This window comes from Elephas maximus, chromosome 3, assembly GCF_024166365.1.
Source record: "Elephas maximus indicus isolate mEleMax1 chromosome 3, mEleMax1 primary haplotype, whole genome shotgun sequence".
NCBI classification, from domain to species: Eukaryota; Metazoa; Chordata; class Mammalia; order Proboscidea; family Elephantidae; genus Elephas; species Elephas maximus.
The window spans coordinates 13,809,547-13,826,338 of record NC_064821.1 but is presented as its reverse complement, the minus strand read 5'-3'; the positions used below and the strand labels follow the sequence as shown (position 1 = coordinate 13,826,338).

Genomic DNA, 16,792 nt, shown 5'->3' with positions numbered 1-16,792 from the left:
AGGTTGACGAGTACGATTTATATATTCACTAAATAATAAATGAAAAAATGACACCATACTTACTTACTGAGGCTAGGTTTCTGAAGGTTTCTATCATCACACCTTTGTAGAGTTTCCTCTGAGCAAGATCCATCAAAGCCCACTCTTCCTGGGTAAACTCCACAGCCACATCCTCAATGACCACCGAGTCCTGAAACATCCCACATATTCTGCGTCAGCAAGATACCATGCACTCCCATGTGTGCAAAAGGATGGGTGAAGCTGACAGTCCTGAGAAACTGAGAATTCACAGAAATTTGATACAAGGTTCTGTGTTGTAACAAGGTCCACTCTAGGTTTAAAGCATCAGCCTCATCCTGTCACTGTCTATATTCCCTTCCTGACTGATTTCATCCTGTGTCATTGCTTTAATAAAACTTCCAACACACTGATCTCTGTCAACACTTTGTGACCAATTCCAGTCTCATTCTAACTTTATGGAGTAGAATACTCAGAGAACACACCAGAAATTAGAGAAATGCTCCACAAACATATGCAAATCTTAAATCTACATTCAGACCAATTCCTTGTAATAAAAAAAAAAAAGTTTCACCTCCTTCCTCAAGACCCACTAGAACTCTCAAAAAAAAAACATGAACCACAGGGTGAATGCAGGATGAGATATTAAAAACTGGCCTACACTGTGGGACTCACAGCTTTTCCTTTCGCCTCTCAGCAGTCATGGGAGGCCCAGGGGCCCATACCAACAAACTGATAACCCAAAGCCCTGAGATGCTCATATTTTCTTGAAGAATTCTCAGTGATCAAGAGGTTAAGAGGACACTTGCTAAAAGTAGAATATTCTTTTTGAGAATTATTAATTTTTACATGTCTGTCATCTGTTTTTCAATAATTCAGTAGTTGCACTGTTACCCCCTCTGCCCCTTTCATGGTATCAGGCAACGGCATTTAAAAGTTAATTGGGAGGCGGGGCCAAGATGGCGGACCAGGTGGACGCTACCGCGGATCCCTCTTGCAACAAAGACTCGGAAAAACAAGTCAACCGATCACATATATAACAATCTATGAACTCTGAACAACAAACACAGACTTACAAACGGAGAGCGAACAAATATGGGCAGACAGCGATTGTTTTCAGAACTACGAGCCAGCGTACCAGGCAGGTGACCTTCGGAGCCCGGGCTGGGGCAGAGCCCAGGGGGGCAGACGGCACAGACAAGGGGTCCAGCCCTACCCCCCCCACCGAACCCATCCCGGGAGGGAGTCTAGCTGGTTGGCGCAGGCGGCGTAGTGGCGCAGCCGGTGTGAGAAACACACGGGAGGCAGTGACTGATCTGGGAGTGGGGAGAGCAGCGTCCCAACCGGGGAGCCGTCCCGCCGGGAGTTTGGTGGGAGGCAGACGAGGCGCGAGCATGGGGATCACCTATATTTCCCTAAAGCGACCCCCGGGGGAGGCGCCCAGAAGTTCGTGAGGGCCACGCCCACCCAGTTCGCGCGAGCGGTGCGGCTCACCGGAGGGAGAAATCCCCGGGAAGAAGTGACGGGTCTTGGAGCGGGGAGAGCAGTGTCCCAGCCGAGGAGCCGTCCCGCTGGGATCTTGGCGAGAGCGGGCGGGATGTGTGAGCGCATTCCCCTGAATAGACCCCGGGGGCGAGCCCAGCTGTTCCTGAGGGCCATGCCCACCCAGTTCGCGCAAGCGGTGCGGCGCACCGGAGGGAGAAATCCCCGGAAGTGACTGGTCTCGGAGCGGGGAGAGCAGCATCCCAGCTGGGGAGCCGTCCTGCTGAGATCGTGGCGAGAACGGGCGGGGTGTGAGCGCAATCCCCTGAATAGACCCCGGGGGCAGGCCCAGCTGTCCGTGAGGGCCACGCCCACCCAGTTCGCACGAGCGGTGCGGCGCACCGGAGGGAGAAATCCCCAGGAGGAAGTGACTGGTCTTGGAGGGGGGAGAGTAGCGTCCCAGCCGGGAGCTGTCCCGCTGGGATCCTGGCGAGAGCAGCCGGGGTGTGAGCGCATTCCCCTGAACAGACCCCGGGGGCGGACCCAGCTGTTCGTGAGGGCCACGACCACCCAGTTAGTGCGAGCGGTGCGGCGCACCGGAGGGAGAAATCCCGGGAGGAAGTGACAGATCTTGGAGCGGGGAGAGTAGCGTCCCATCCGGGGAGCCGTCCTGCCAGGATTCTGGCGGACAGGGGCGGAGTGTAAACGCGGGCATCAGCTCTATATTCTGTGGTGCTAAACGCCTAGCTCTCTGATCCCTCCCCCACCCTCCCCAGGCGGCTCCATTAACATCCGAATACCCTGAGCCAGAAGGAGAATTCAGATAGGGATCTGAATGCATTTTTTTTTAGCTGATTACCTGGAAAATCTAGTTTTCCAGTGATGGCTCGGAGACAGCAGTCCATATCAAACCACATAAACAAACAGACCATGACAGCTTCTACAACCCCCCAAACAAAAGAATCAAAATCTTTCCCAAATGAAGATACAATCCTGGAATTATCAGATACAGAATATAAAAAACTAATTTACAGAATGCTTAAAGATATCACAAATGAAATTAGGATAACTGCAGAAAAAGCCAAGGTACACACTGATAAAACTGTTGAAGAACTCAAAAAGGTTATTCAAGAACATAGTGGAAAAATTAATAAGTTGCAAGAATCCATAGAGAGACAGCATGCAGAAATCCAAAAGATTAATAATAAAATAACAGAATTAGACAACACAATAGAAAGTCAGAGGAGCAGACTCGAGCAATTAGAATGTAGACTGGGACTTCTGGAGGACCAGGGAATCAACTCCAACATAGCTGAAAAAAAATCAGATAAAAGAATTAAAGAAAATGAAGTAACCCTAAGAATCATGTGGGACTCTATCAAGAAGGATAACTTGCGAGCGACTGGAGTCCCAGAACAGGGAGGGGGGACAGAAAACACAGAGAAAATAGTTGAAGAACTCCTGACACAAAACTTTCCTGACATCATGAAAGACGAAAGGATAGCTATCCAAGATGCTCATCAAACCCCATTTAAGATTGATCCAAAAAGAAAAACACCAAGACATATTATCATCAAACTTGCCAAAACCAAAGATAAACAGAAAATTTTAAAAGCAGCCAGGGAGAAAAGAAAGGTTTCCTTCAAGGGAGAATCAATAAGAATGAGTTCAGACTACTCAGCAGAAACCATGCAAGCAAGTAGGGAATGGGATGACATATACAGAGCACTGAAGGAGAAAAACTGCCAACCAAACTCTCTCTGAAATATGAAGGAGAAATTAAGATATTTACAGATAAACACAAGTTTAGAGAATTTGCAAAAACTAAACCAAGACTGCAAGAAATGCTTAAGGAGATTGTTTGGCCTGATGACCAATAATATCAGGTACCAACACAATACAAGGTCACAAAACAGAACGTCCTGATATCAACGCAACTCAAATAGGGAAAGCACAAAAACAAAGTAAGATTAATTCAAAAAAATAAATAAACAAAATAATACACATAACAGGAAATCATGGAAATCAATAGATAAACGATCACAATAATCAAAAAGAGGGACTAAATATAGGAGGCATTGAACTGCCCGATGGAGAGTGATACAAGGTGATATAGAACGATACAAGATAGGTTTTTACTGAGAAAAATAGGGGTAAATAATAAGGTAACCACAAAAAGGAATATCAATTCCATAACTCAAGAAAAACGTAACGACTCAGCAAACATAAACTTAAACATTATGAAAATGAGGATCCACAATCTACTAAGAAAAACGTCTCAGCACAAAAAAGTATGTGGAAAAATGAAAAGGCCAACAACACACATGAAAAGGCATCAAAATGACAGCACTAAAAACTTATTTATCTATAATTACGCTGAATGTAAATGGACTAAATGCACCAATAAAGAGACAGGGAGTCACGGACTGGATAAAAAAACACGATCCATCTATATGCTGCCTACAAGAGACACACCTTAGACTTAGAGACACAAACAAACTAAAACTCAAAGGATGGAAAAAAATATATCAAGCAAATAATAAGCAAAAAAGAAGAGAAGTAGCAATATTAATTTCTGACAAAATAGACTTTAGACTTAAATCTGCCACAAAGGATAAAGAAGGACACTATATAATGATAAAAGGGACGATTGATCAGGAAGATATAACCATATTAAATATTTACGCACCCAATGACAGGGCTGCAAGATACATAAATCAAATTTTAACAGAATTGAAAAGCGAGACAGACACCTCCACATGTATAATAGGGGACATCAACACACCACTTTCGGAGAAGGACAGGACATCCAGTAAGAAGCTCAATAGAGACACGGAAGACCTACTTACAACAATCAACCAACTTGACCTCATAGACTTATACAGAACTGTCCACCCAACTGCTGCAAAATATACTTTTTTTTCTAGTGCACATGGAACATGCTCTAGAATAGATCACATATTAGGTCACAAAACAAATCTTGGCAGAATCCAAAACATCGAAATATTACAAAGCATCTTCTCAGACAACAAGGCAATGAAGCTAGAAATCAATAACAGAAAAACTAGGGAAAAGAAATCAAATACTTGGAAACTGAACAATACCCTCCTGAAAAAAGACTGGGTTATAGAAGACATCAAGGAGGGAATAAGGAAATTCTTAGAAAGCAACGAGAATGAAAATACTTCCTATCAAAACCTCTGGGACACAGCAAAAGCAGTGCTCAGAGGCCAATTTATATCGATAAATGCACACACACAAAAAGAAGAAAGGGACAAAATCAGAGAACTGTCCCGACAACTTGAACAAATAGAAAGTGAGCAACAAAAGAACCCATCAGGCACCAGAAGAAAACAAATAATAAAAATTAGAGCTGAACTAAATGAATTAGAGAACAGAAAAACAATTGAAAAAACTAACAAAGCCAAAAGCTGGTTTTTTGAAAAAATTAGCAAAATCGATAAACGACTGACTAAAGAAAAACAGGAAAGGAAACAAATAACCCGAATAAGAAACGAGAAGGACCACATCACAACAGAACCAAATGAAATTAAAAGAATCATTTCAGATTACTACGAAAAACTGTACTCTAACAAATTTGAAAACCTAGAAGAAATGGATAAATTCTTGGAAAAATACTACCTACCTAAACTAACACATTCAGAAGTAGAACAACTAAATAGACCCATAACAAAAAAAGAGATTGAAACGGTAATCAAAAAACTTCCAACAAAAAAAAGTCCTGGTCCAGACGGCTTCACTACAGAGTTCTACCAAACCTTCAGAGAAGACTTAACACCACTACTACTGAAGGTATTTCAAAGCATAGAACAAGACGGAATACTACTCAACTCATTCTATGAAGCTACCATCTCCCTGATACCAAAACCAGGTAAAGACATTACAAAAAAAGAAAACTTTAGACCTATATCCCTCATGAACATAGATGCAAAAATCCTCAACAAAATTCTAGCCAATAGAATCCAACAACACATCAAAAAAATAATTCACCCTGATCAAGTGGGATTTATACCAGGTATGCAAGGCTGGTTTAATATCAGAAAAACCATTAATGTAATCCATCACATAAATAAAACAAAAGACAAAAACCACATGATCTTATCAATAGATGCAGAAAAGGCATTTGACAAAGTTCAACACCCATTTATGATAAAAACTCTTACCAAAATAGGAATTGAGGGAAAATTCCTCAACATAATAAAGGGCATCTATGCCAACAGCCAATATCACTCTAAATAGAGAGAACCTGAAAGCATTTCCCCTGAGAACGGGAACCAGACAAGGATGCCCTTTATCACCACTCTTATTCAACATCGTACTTGAAGTCCGAGCCAGGGCAATTAGGCTAGACAAAGAAATAAAGGGTATCCAGATTGGCAAGGAGGAAGTAAAGCTATCACTATTTGCAGATGACATGATTGTATACATGGAAAACCCTAAGGAATCCTCCAGAAAACTACTGAAACTAATAGAAGAGTTTGGAAGAGTCTCAGGTTATAAAATAAACATACAAAAATCACTTGGATTCCTCTACATCAACAAAAAGAACACCAAAGAGGAAATAACCAAATCAATACCATTCACAGTAGCCCCCAAGAAGATAAAATACTTTAGGAATAATTCTTACCCAGGATGTAAAAGACCTATACGAAGAAAACTATAAAACTCTGCTACAAGAAATTCAAAAGGACATACCTTGCTCATGGATAGGAAGACTTAACATAGTAAAAATGTCTATTCTACCAAAAGCCATCTATACATATAACGCACTCCCGATCCAAATTCCAATGTCATTTTTTAAGGGGATAGAGAAACAAATCACCAATTTCATATGGAAGGGAAAGAAGCCTCGGATAAGCAAAGCATTACTGAAAAAGAAGAAGAAAGTGGGAGGCCTCACTCTTCCTGATTCAGGAAGCTATTATACAGCCACAGTAGTCAAAACAGCCTGGTACTGGTGCAACAACAGGCACATAGACCAATGGAACAGAATTGAGAACCCAGATATAAATCCATCCACGTCTGAGCAGCTGATATTTGACAAAGGACCAGTGTCAGTCAATTGGGGAAAAGATAGTCTTTTTAACAAATGGTGCTGGCATAACTGGATATCCATTTGCAAAAGAATGAAACAGGACCCATACCTCACACCATGCACAAAAACTAACTCCAAGTGGATCAAAGACCTAAACATAAAGACTAAAACGATAAAGATCATGGAAGAAAAAATAGGGAGAACCCTAGGAGCCCTAACACAGGGCATAAACAGAATACAAAACATTACCAAAAATGACGAAGAGAAACCAGGTAACTGAGAGCTCCTAAAAATCAAACACCTATGCTCATCTAAAGACTTCACCAAAAGAGTAAAAAGACCACCTAAAGACTGGGAAAGAATATTCAGCTATGACATCTCAGGCCAGCACCTGATCTCTAAAATCTACATGATTCTGTCAAAACTCAACCACAAAAAGACAAGCAACCCAATCAAGAAGTGGGCAAAGGATATGAACACACATTTCACTAAAGAAGATATTCAGGCAGCCAACAGATACATGAGAAAATGCTCCCGATCATTAGCCATTAGAGAAATGCAAATTAAAACTACGATGAGATTCCATCTCACACCAACTAGACTGGCATTAATCCAAAAAACACAAAATAATAAACGTTGGAGAGGCTGCAGAGAGATTGGAACTCTCATACACTGCTGGTGGGATTGTAAAATGGTACAACCACTTTGGAAATCCATCTGGCGTTATCTTAAACAGTTAGAAATAGAACTACCATACAACCCAGAAATCCCACTCCTCGGAATATACCCTAGAGATACAAGAGCCTTCACACAAACAGAGATATGCACACCCATGTTTATTGCAGCTCTGTTTACAATAGCAAAAAGCTGGAAGCAACCAAGATGTTCGTCAACGGATGAATGGGTAAATAAATTGTGGTATATTCACACAATGGAATACTACGCATCGATAAAGAACAGTGACGAATCTCTGAAACATTTCATAACATGGAGGAATCTGGAAGGCATTATGCTGAGCGAAATGAGTCAGTGGCAAAAGGACAAATATTGTATAAGACCACTATTATAAGATCTTGAGAAATAGAAAAAACGGAGAAGAACATATAGTTTTGTGGTTACAAAGGGGGGAGGGAGGGAGGGAGGGAGGGAGGGTTTTTTATTGATCAATCAGTAGATAAGAACTGCTTTGGGTGAAGGGAAAGACAACACACAATACAAGGAAGGTCAGCCTAATTGGACTGGACTAAAAGCAAAGAGGTTTCTGGGATAAAATGAAAGCTTCAAAGGTCAGCGGAGCAAGGGCTGGGATCTGGGGAACATGGTTTGAGGAGACTACTAAGTCAATGGGCAAAATAAGTCTATTATGAAAACACTCTGCATCCCACTTTGAATTGTGGCGCCTGGGGTCCTAAATGCCAACTAGCGGCGATCTAAGATACATCAATTGGTCTCAACCCACCTGGAGCAAAGGCAAAGGAAGAACACCAAGGCCACAAGACAACTAAGAACCCAAGAGACAGAAAGGGCCACATGAACCAGAGACCTACATTATCCTGAGACCAGAAGAACTAGTTGGTACCCAGCCACAATCGATGTCTGCCCTGTCAGGGAGGACAACAGACAACTCCTGAGGGAGCAGGAGGCCAATGGGATACAGACCCCAAATTCTCATAAAAAGGCCATACCTAATGATATGAATGCGACTAGAGGAATCCCAGAGACAATGCTCCCCAGAACTTCTGATGGCACAGGACAGGAACCATCCCCGAAGACAACTCATCAGGCATGAAAAGGACTGGTCAGTGGGGGGGAGAGAGATGCTGATGAAGAGTGAGCCAATTAAATTAGGTGGACACTGGAGAGTGTGTTGGCAACTCTTGACTGGAGGGGGGATGGGAAGATAGAGAGAGAGGGAAGATGGCAAAATTGGCACGAAATGAGAGACTGAAAGGGCTGACTCAATAGGGGGAGAGCAAGTGGGAGAAGGGAGTAAGATGTATGTAAACCTACATGTGACAGACTGATTGGAATGGTAAATGTTCACTTGAAGCTTAATAAAAATTAGTTAAAAAAAAAAAAAAAGTTAATTGGAGCTCAAGTGAAAGACATGAAACATGAGAATCAAGACCTCTCCACAATTCTCAAAATTCAAGAACCGATGCTACTGTACATCAATTTTTAGTGAACACTCCCCTCAGCATACACACCTAAACACCCATACAAACACACTCTAATATTATGCAAGGACAAAGAGCCCATATCTGCAAGAACCAGGAGAGCACGCCCTTGTGCTTGTTGACCATAAAAGAGGTTAAGATTGTCATTTTGTAAATGGGTGGGCAACATGACGAATGTAATTACTGAGTTATTGTTGAATACCCAAATGTTTTGTTATATGTATTTTCTCTACACACACACACACACACACACGTTTTGTAAATAAGTTAACTGAAGTGCAGAGGGATTAGCTGTTAAACTCTCTGTGAATCCTAGAAAACAGAGACTTACATACTATCCCTTTACAGGCTCCACTCCAATACTTCCTGACATGTGCAGCCCCTGGAAGGTGCACAAGCATGACTATCCAAACTGACCATTGGCATACCCTGGGCTACAGGACTGGCCTCTGTGAAAAAGCATCAATCCGTTGTTTTCCCCATGTAGTGAGGAGAGAAAAGGTTGCTATACTGCATTTCTGAAGCTAAACATGGACTGAACAGCAGAGTAGCTGTACAATAGGAAGGCTCCTCTTGTCAGGGCAAGGGGTGAAGTGAGCTGTCTAGGTCATCTCTAATCAATCCATTATAATGGTGTCACAGTAAATTTCGATTCAGAGCCAAAATTCAAAAGTCTCCTCCGTGCAGTAGGCCACGTTATGTATTTTAAAGCCATCCAAAACCCCAACATTCAACACTACAATATATTAATAATAAAACGTTCCATTTATTGAGCAGTTACCACACGGGAAAGGTTTTGCAGTAAGTCTGACCCACTAGTTCACTTATTTCCCATAATGACTCTCCTAAGCAGATATTATTTCAGACAGTTTATAGCTGAAGAAAGTTAAAATTAATCAATCATCCAATGTTGCACAATTGGAATATTGCTGAGCCAGGGTTACAACGCAGGGCGATTTGCCTTTGAAGCCAAAATTGCTTATATTTCTGTTCATATATGAATATAATTTTGTTAGTCTCACTGTTACTATTCTCTAGAGCCCTCCTGGGTGCTAGGGAAAAGAGACAAAGGAACCATCCTATTCAATTCAGAGAACCTGGAGCTGCTTCTCCTGGCAAAGCCCTTTGTCCCGGAAAGATTGCTTCCAATCAAGTCCTTACCTCTGGCATCCTTATTTATTAAAATTGACTTATGTAATATTGACATACAGCCTACTTCATGCAGGCAAGATATGGGCAGTTTCCAACTCACATATAACCCACAGTTACCAACCAAACCCCGTAAAGTCTATTATATGAAAAATTTGAGGTGCGTACAATGGTTTGTAATAACAAACAGGCACTACTGTGCAACGCATATCAAAATATTATTATTACTGCATTATTATGTTCACCACTCATCTGTCAGTCTGTCATACTGTGGTGGCTTGCACATTGCTGTCATGCTGGAAGCTACGCCATCAGTATTTCAAATACCTGCAGGGTCACTCACGGTGGAGAGCTTTCAGTGGAGCTTCCAAACTAAGACAGAGTAGGAAGAAGGACCTGGTTGATCTACCCCTAAAACAACTGGGCAGTGCAAACCTTATGAACAGTGGCAGGACAGTTTCAGATCAGTGCTAGAAGATGAGCCCTTCAGGTCGGAGGTTAGGAAAGCGAAACTTCGTCTCACGTACTTTGGACACGTTATCAGGAGGGACCAGTCTCTGGAGAACGACATCATGCTTATTAAACTAGAGGGTCAGCTAAAAAGAGGAAGACCCTCAATAAGATGGATTGACACAGTGGCTGCAACAATGCACTCAAACAGCAATGACTGTGAGGGTGGCACAGGACTGGGCAATATCTTGTTTTGTTGTACATGGGCTTGTTAAGAGTCGGAACGGGCTCAATAGCACCTAACAACAACGACAGCAATGTTATTATGTTAAAGATGTTTTAATGTATCTGCAAGTATTTTCTTAAATGTTTTTTATGCATAGAAAGGTACACTATATACTAAGATAAACATGGAAAACCTGGTGGCGTAGTGGTTAAGTGCTACAGCTGCTAACCAAAAGGTCGGCAGTTCAAATCTACCAGGCGCTCCTTGGAAACTCTATGGGGCAGTTCTACTCTGTCCTATAGGGTGGTCGCTATGAGTCAGAATTGACTCGACAGCAGTGGGTTTTTGGTTTTAAGACATTTGACTGATACTAGAAATGAACTGTACCTAACTGTTCTGACTTACATACAAATTCTTCTTCAAGACAGACTTATAAATGGAACTCATTTGTAATCTGGTGACTACCTGTACAGCAGTGAACAAAACAGAAACATCTCTGGCTTTCAACTAAAAACTACAAGGCACACTAAAGACAAAAGACATGGTTCACACAGAAAAAGCAAGCATCAGGCCCAGTCTAAGATATGGCAGAGATTTCAGAATAATCCCACCAGAAATTCAAAACAACAATGATTAACATGCTAGGGACTCTAATTCACAAAATATACAAAATACAGCAACAGACGGTTAACGTAAGCAGGCAGATGGAAACTGTCAGAAAGACTCCAAAGCGAATGCTAGGAAAAACGACAACAACACTGTAACAGAACGGGAAATCTGGCAATTATTATGAGTGATAGTTGTACAGCACTGTATCACTAAATTGTACACCTGAAAAAAGCTGAACTGGTAAATGTTTTATGAACTGGTAATTCTTAAAAAAAAAAAAAAAGATGTTCCCCAGAGAGAAGGAAAATGTTATGGATGAGACACTCAGATCTAAATGAGGAAAGGAAGAGACTGGAGAATGAAATAAGGTAAAATAAAATCTTTTATTAACTGATCAACAGCTATCAGTTTGTTCAAAATAATAACAATAACAATGTATCTTATGATTATAGCAACTCCATGTGACAGAGTAGAACCACCCCACAAGGTTTTCTTGGATAATCTTTACAGAAGCAGATTGCCAGGTCTTTCTTCTGCAGAACGCTGGGTGGATATGAACTCCCAACCTTTCTGTTACCATCTGCGCGCGCCACCAGGGCTCCTTAGAAACTTGATATCCTAGATGAAATGGAGCTAATGCCTTGGAAAATACAATATACCAAACAGTACATAAGCAGAAATAGATAATCTGAATATGCCTATACCTACTAAATAATTAAATCAGTAAGCAAAAACCTTACCAAATAGAAAGCACTGGACACAGATGGATTTAGTATTGAATTCGACTATACCAAACATTTAAAGTAAGTATATCAATTCCCTATCTCGTCCAGAAAACCAAAGTAGAGGGAATACTTACAAGCCAATTTTATGAGGCAAGTGTTACCAAAGTAGCAAAACCAAAGATATTACAAGAAAGAAAAACTACAGACCACTGTCTTTCAAGAACACAGATGCAAATCCCCTCAACAAAATAGTAGAAAATTGAATTCAACAACGTTTGACAAGAATTATACACTATATTTATGAAGAAAATGTTCTATATTCTACTTTGGTGAGTAGCGTCTGGGGTCCTAAAAGCTTGTATGAGGCCATCTAAGATACTCCACTGGTTTCACCCCTTCAGGAGCAAGGGAGGATGAAGAAAATTAAAGATGCAAGGGAAAGATTAGTCCAAAGGACTAATGGACCACAACTACCACGGCCTCCACCAGACTGAATCCAGTACAACTAGATGGTGCCCGGCTACTACCACTGACTGCTCTGACAGGGATCACAATAGACAGTCCCGGACAGAGCTGGAGAAAAATGCAGAACAAAATTCTAACTTGAAAAAAAGACCAGACTTACTGGCCTGACAGAGACTGGAGAAACCCTCAAAGTATGGTCCCCGGACACCGTTTTAGCTCAGTGATGAACTCAAGCCTGAGGTTCACCCTTCATCCAAAGATTAGACAGACCCATGAAACAAAATGAGACTAAAGGGGCACACGAGCCCAGGGGCAAGGACTAGAAGGCAGGAGGGGACAGGAAAGCTGGTAACAGGGAAACAAAGTTTGAGGAGGGAGACTGTTGACATATCATGAGGTTGTTAACCAATATCATAAAACAGTATATGTACTGTTTAATGAGAAACTGTAAATCTTCATCTAGAGTACAACAAAAAAAATTATATACTATGACCAAGTGGGAAGTATTCCCGGTATGCAATGATGGTTGAACATTGGAAAAATCAATGTAATCAATCATATCAACAGGCTATGATATGGAAGGAAGAAAAAAAAAATCAATATATGCAGAAAAAGCACTGGACAAAATCTAGTGCTGATTCATGATGAAAAAAAAAAAAAAAACTTCAGTAATTAAAGTACCAGAACAGGTATGGATAACAGAAAATACAGAGAGAATTGTTGAAGATTTGTTCACAGAAAACTTCCCTGATATCACGAAAAATGAGAAGATTATCTACCCAAGATGCTCACCACACTCCACATAAGGTAGATCTCAACTGAAAGTCACCAAGACATACAACACATAACTTGCCAAAAACAAAGAAAAAGAATTTTAAGAGTGGCTAGGGAAAAACGAAAAGTCACCTACAAAGGAGAGTCGATAAGACTAAGCTCAGACTCCTCGGCAGAAACCATGCAGACAAGAAGGCAATAGGATGACTTACATAAAGCACTGAAGGAAAAAAAACTGCCAGGCAAGAATCATATATCCAGAAAAACGGTCTCTGATGTTCTCATACTTAGGTGCCGATGAGTCCGATCCGACTCATAGTGACCCTATGCACAACAGAACGGAATACTGCTGGGTCCAGCACCATCCCCACAATCCTTGCTATGTTTCAGTTAACTGTTGCAGCCACTGTGTCAATCTACCTCATTGAGGTTGTTCTTCTTTTCTGCTGACCCTGTACTTTGCCAAGCATGATGTCCTTCTCCAGGGACTGATCCCTCCTGACAACATGTTCAAAGTATGTAAGATGCAGTCTCGCCATCCTTGCTTCTAAGGAGAATTCTTGTTGTACTTCTTTCAAAGTCTCTCAAATATAAAGGCAAAATTAGGACAGTTCCAGATAAACAGAAGTTTAGGAAATTTGTAAAAACCAAACGAAAACTACACGAAGCACTAAAGGAGTTCTCTGGTTAGAAAATCAATAATATCAGGTATCAACCCAAGACTAGACCACAGGAGAGACCAACCAGATGTCAACCCAGATAGGGAAAACACAAAAATAAGTCAAGATTAAAAAAAGCTCAAAACAGGGAAACAGCAATATCATTATGTAAAAGAGGACAGCATTAAAACAATAGAGACTAAGAAATGTAGTTATACATCTTCCATATGGAGAAGAAGACAAGGTGATATAAAGAAATAAAAGTTAGGTTTAAACTTGGAAAAATAGGGGTAAATATTAAGGTAACCACAAAGGAGACTAACAATTTACTCATTAAAATAAAATACAAGAAAAAAAAACTCAGCAGAAACAAAATCAACCACAATAAGAGGAAAAGACAATATATAAAGATAAAATACTCAGCACAAAAAAATTAAGTGGAAAAAAGAAACTGTCAACAACACACAAAAAGACATCAAAATGACGGCATTAAACTCATACCTATCCATAATTATGCTGAATGTAAATGGACTAAAGGCACCAAAAAAGAGACACAGAGTGGCAGCATGGGTAAGAAAACACAATCCGTCTATATGCTGCCTACAAGAGACACACCTTAGACTTAGAGACACAAACAAAAACTCAAAGGATGGAAAAAAATATATCAAACACCAGTCAAAAAAGAGCAGGAGTGGCAATATTAATTTCTGACAAAATAGACTTTAAAGTTAAATCCACCACAAAGGATAAGGAAGGACACTATATAATGATTAAAGGGACAATATGCCAGGAGGGTATAACCATACTAATTTATGCACCCAATGACAGGGCTGCAAGATACATAAAACAAACTATCAGCATTTTAAAAGTGAGATACACAGCTCTACAATAATAGTAGGAGACTTCAACACACCACTTTTGGTGGACAGGACATCCAGAAAGAAGCTCAATAAAGACAGGGAAGATCTAAATACCACAATCAACCAACTTGACCTCACAGACATACACAGAATACTCCACCTAACAGCAACCAAGTATACTTTCTTTTCTACCCAACATGGAACATTCTCTAGAATAGGCCACATATTAGGTCATAAAGAAAGCCTTAGCAGGATCCAAAACATTGAAATATGACAAAGCATCTTCTCTGATCATAAGGCCATAAAAATAGAAATCAATAACAGAAAAAGCAGGGAAAAGAAATCAAACACTTGGAAACTGAACAATACCCTGCTCAAAAACAATTGGGTTATAAAAGACATTAAGGGTGGAATAAAGAAATTCATAGAATCGAATGAGAATGAAACCCTTCCTAACAGAACCTCTGGGACACAGCTAAAGCAGTGCTCAGAGGTCGATTTGTATCAATAAACACACACATACAAAAAGAAGAAAGGGCCAGAATAAAAGAATTATCCCTACAACTTGAACAAATAGTAAGAGAGCAACAAAAGAAACTCTCAGGTAAAAGACAAAATTTTCACAGACTACGAAAGGAATGTACAAAAAAACCTACACTAAGATCATAATTGTAAGTGAAGAACAAGACCCTTTCCTGCTAAGATTAGAAACAAGGCAACAAAGATCCTATTCATCACTCTGATCTAACATTGAACTAGAAGCCCTAGGCAATGCACTGAGACAATAAAAAGAAAGAGAAGGTATATAGAATGGTAAAGAGAAAATAAAATTTTGTTCTCAGACGATGTGATTGTCCATGTACAAAATCCCATGTTGTTGTTGTTAGGTGCCTTCGAGTTGGTTCCGACTCATAGCGACGCTTTGCACAACAGAACGAAACACTGCCCAGTCCCGCGCCATCCTTAAAATCATTGCTATGCTTGAGCTCATTGTTGCACCCACTGTGCCAAGCCACCTCATTGAAGGTCTTCCTCTTTTCTGCTGACCCTGTACTCTGACAAGCATGATGTCCTTCCCCAGGGATGAATTCTGCCTGAAAACATGTCCAAAGTATGTAAGACACAGTCTCGCCATCCTTGCCTCTAAGGAGCATTCTGGCCGCACTTCTTCCAACACAGATTTGTTCATTCTTTTGCCAGTCCACGGTATATTCAATTTTCTTTACCAACATCACAATTCAAAGGCATCAACTCTTCTTCGGTCTTCCTTATTCACTGTCCAGCTTTCACATGCATATGATGTGATTGAAAATACCATGGCTTGGATCAGGCGCACCTTAGTCTTCAGGGTGACATCTTTACTCTTCGACACTTTAAAGAGGTCCTTTGCAGCAGATTTGCCTAATGCAATGCATCTTTTGATTTCTTGACTGCTGCTTCCATGGCAGTTGATTGTGGATCCAAGTAAAATGAAATCCTTGACAACTTCAATCTTTCCTCCATTTATCATGATGTTGCTCATTGGTCCAGTTGTGAGGATTTTTGTTTTCTTTATGTTGAGGTGTAATCCATACTGAAGGCTGTGGTCTTTGATCTTCATCAGTAAGTGCTTCAGGTCCTCTTCACTTTCAGCAATCAAGGTTGTGTCATCTGCATCACGCAGGTTGTTAATGAGTCTTCCTCCAATCCTGATGCCCCGTTCCTCTTCATATAGTCCATCTTCTCGTATTATTTGCTCAGCATACAGGTTAAATAGGTACGGTGAAAGAACAGAACCCTGACGCACACCTTTCCTGACTTTAAACCGATCAGTAACCCCTTGTTCTGTCCAAACAACTGCCTCTTGATCTATGTAAAGGTTCCTCATGAGCACAATTAAGTGTTCTGGAATTCCCATTCTTCACAGTGTTGTCCATAGTTTGTTATGATCCACACAGTCGAATGCCTTTGCATAGTCAATAAAACACAGGTACACATCCTTCTGGTGTTCTCTGCTTTCAGCCAGGATCCATCTGACATTAGCAATGATATCCCTGGTTTCACGTCCTCTTCTGAAACTGGCCTGAATTTCTGGCAGTTCCCTGTCTATGTACTGCTACAACTGTTTTTGAATGATCTTCAGCAAAATTTTCCTTGCATGTG

The 16,792-nt window shown here is 40.7% G+C and overlaps 1 protein-coding gene across 1 annotated transcript in view; it reads right to left on the bottom strand.

Moving 5' to 3' along the window:
* The window catches only part of ZNF558 (zinc finger protein 558), a 386,595-nt gene that overhangs the window by 2,111 nt on the left and 367,692 nt on the right, over positions 1–16,792 (bottom strand). The window contains exon 8 of the mRNA XM_049881363.1: positions 64–190. Within this exon, the coding sequence (XP_049737320.1) occupies positions 64–190 (127 nt within the window). The remainder of the gene's footprint in view (positions 1–63; positions 191–16,792) is intronic.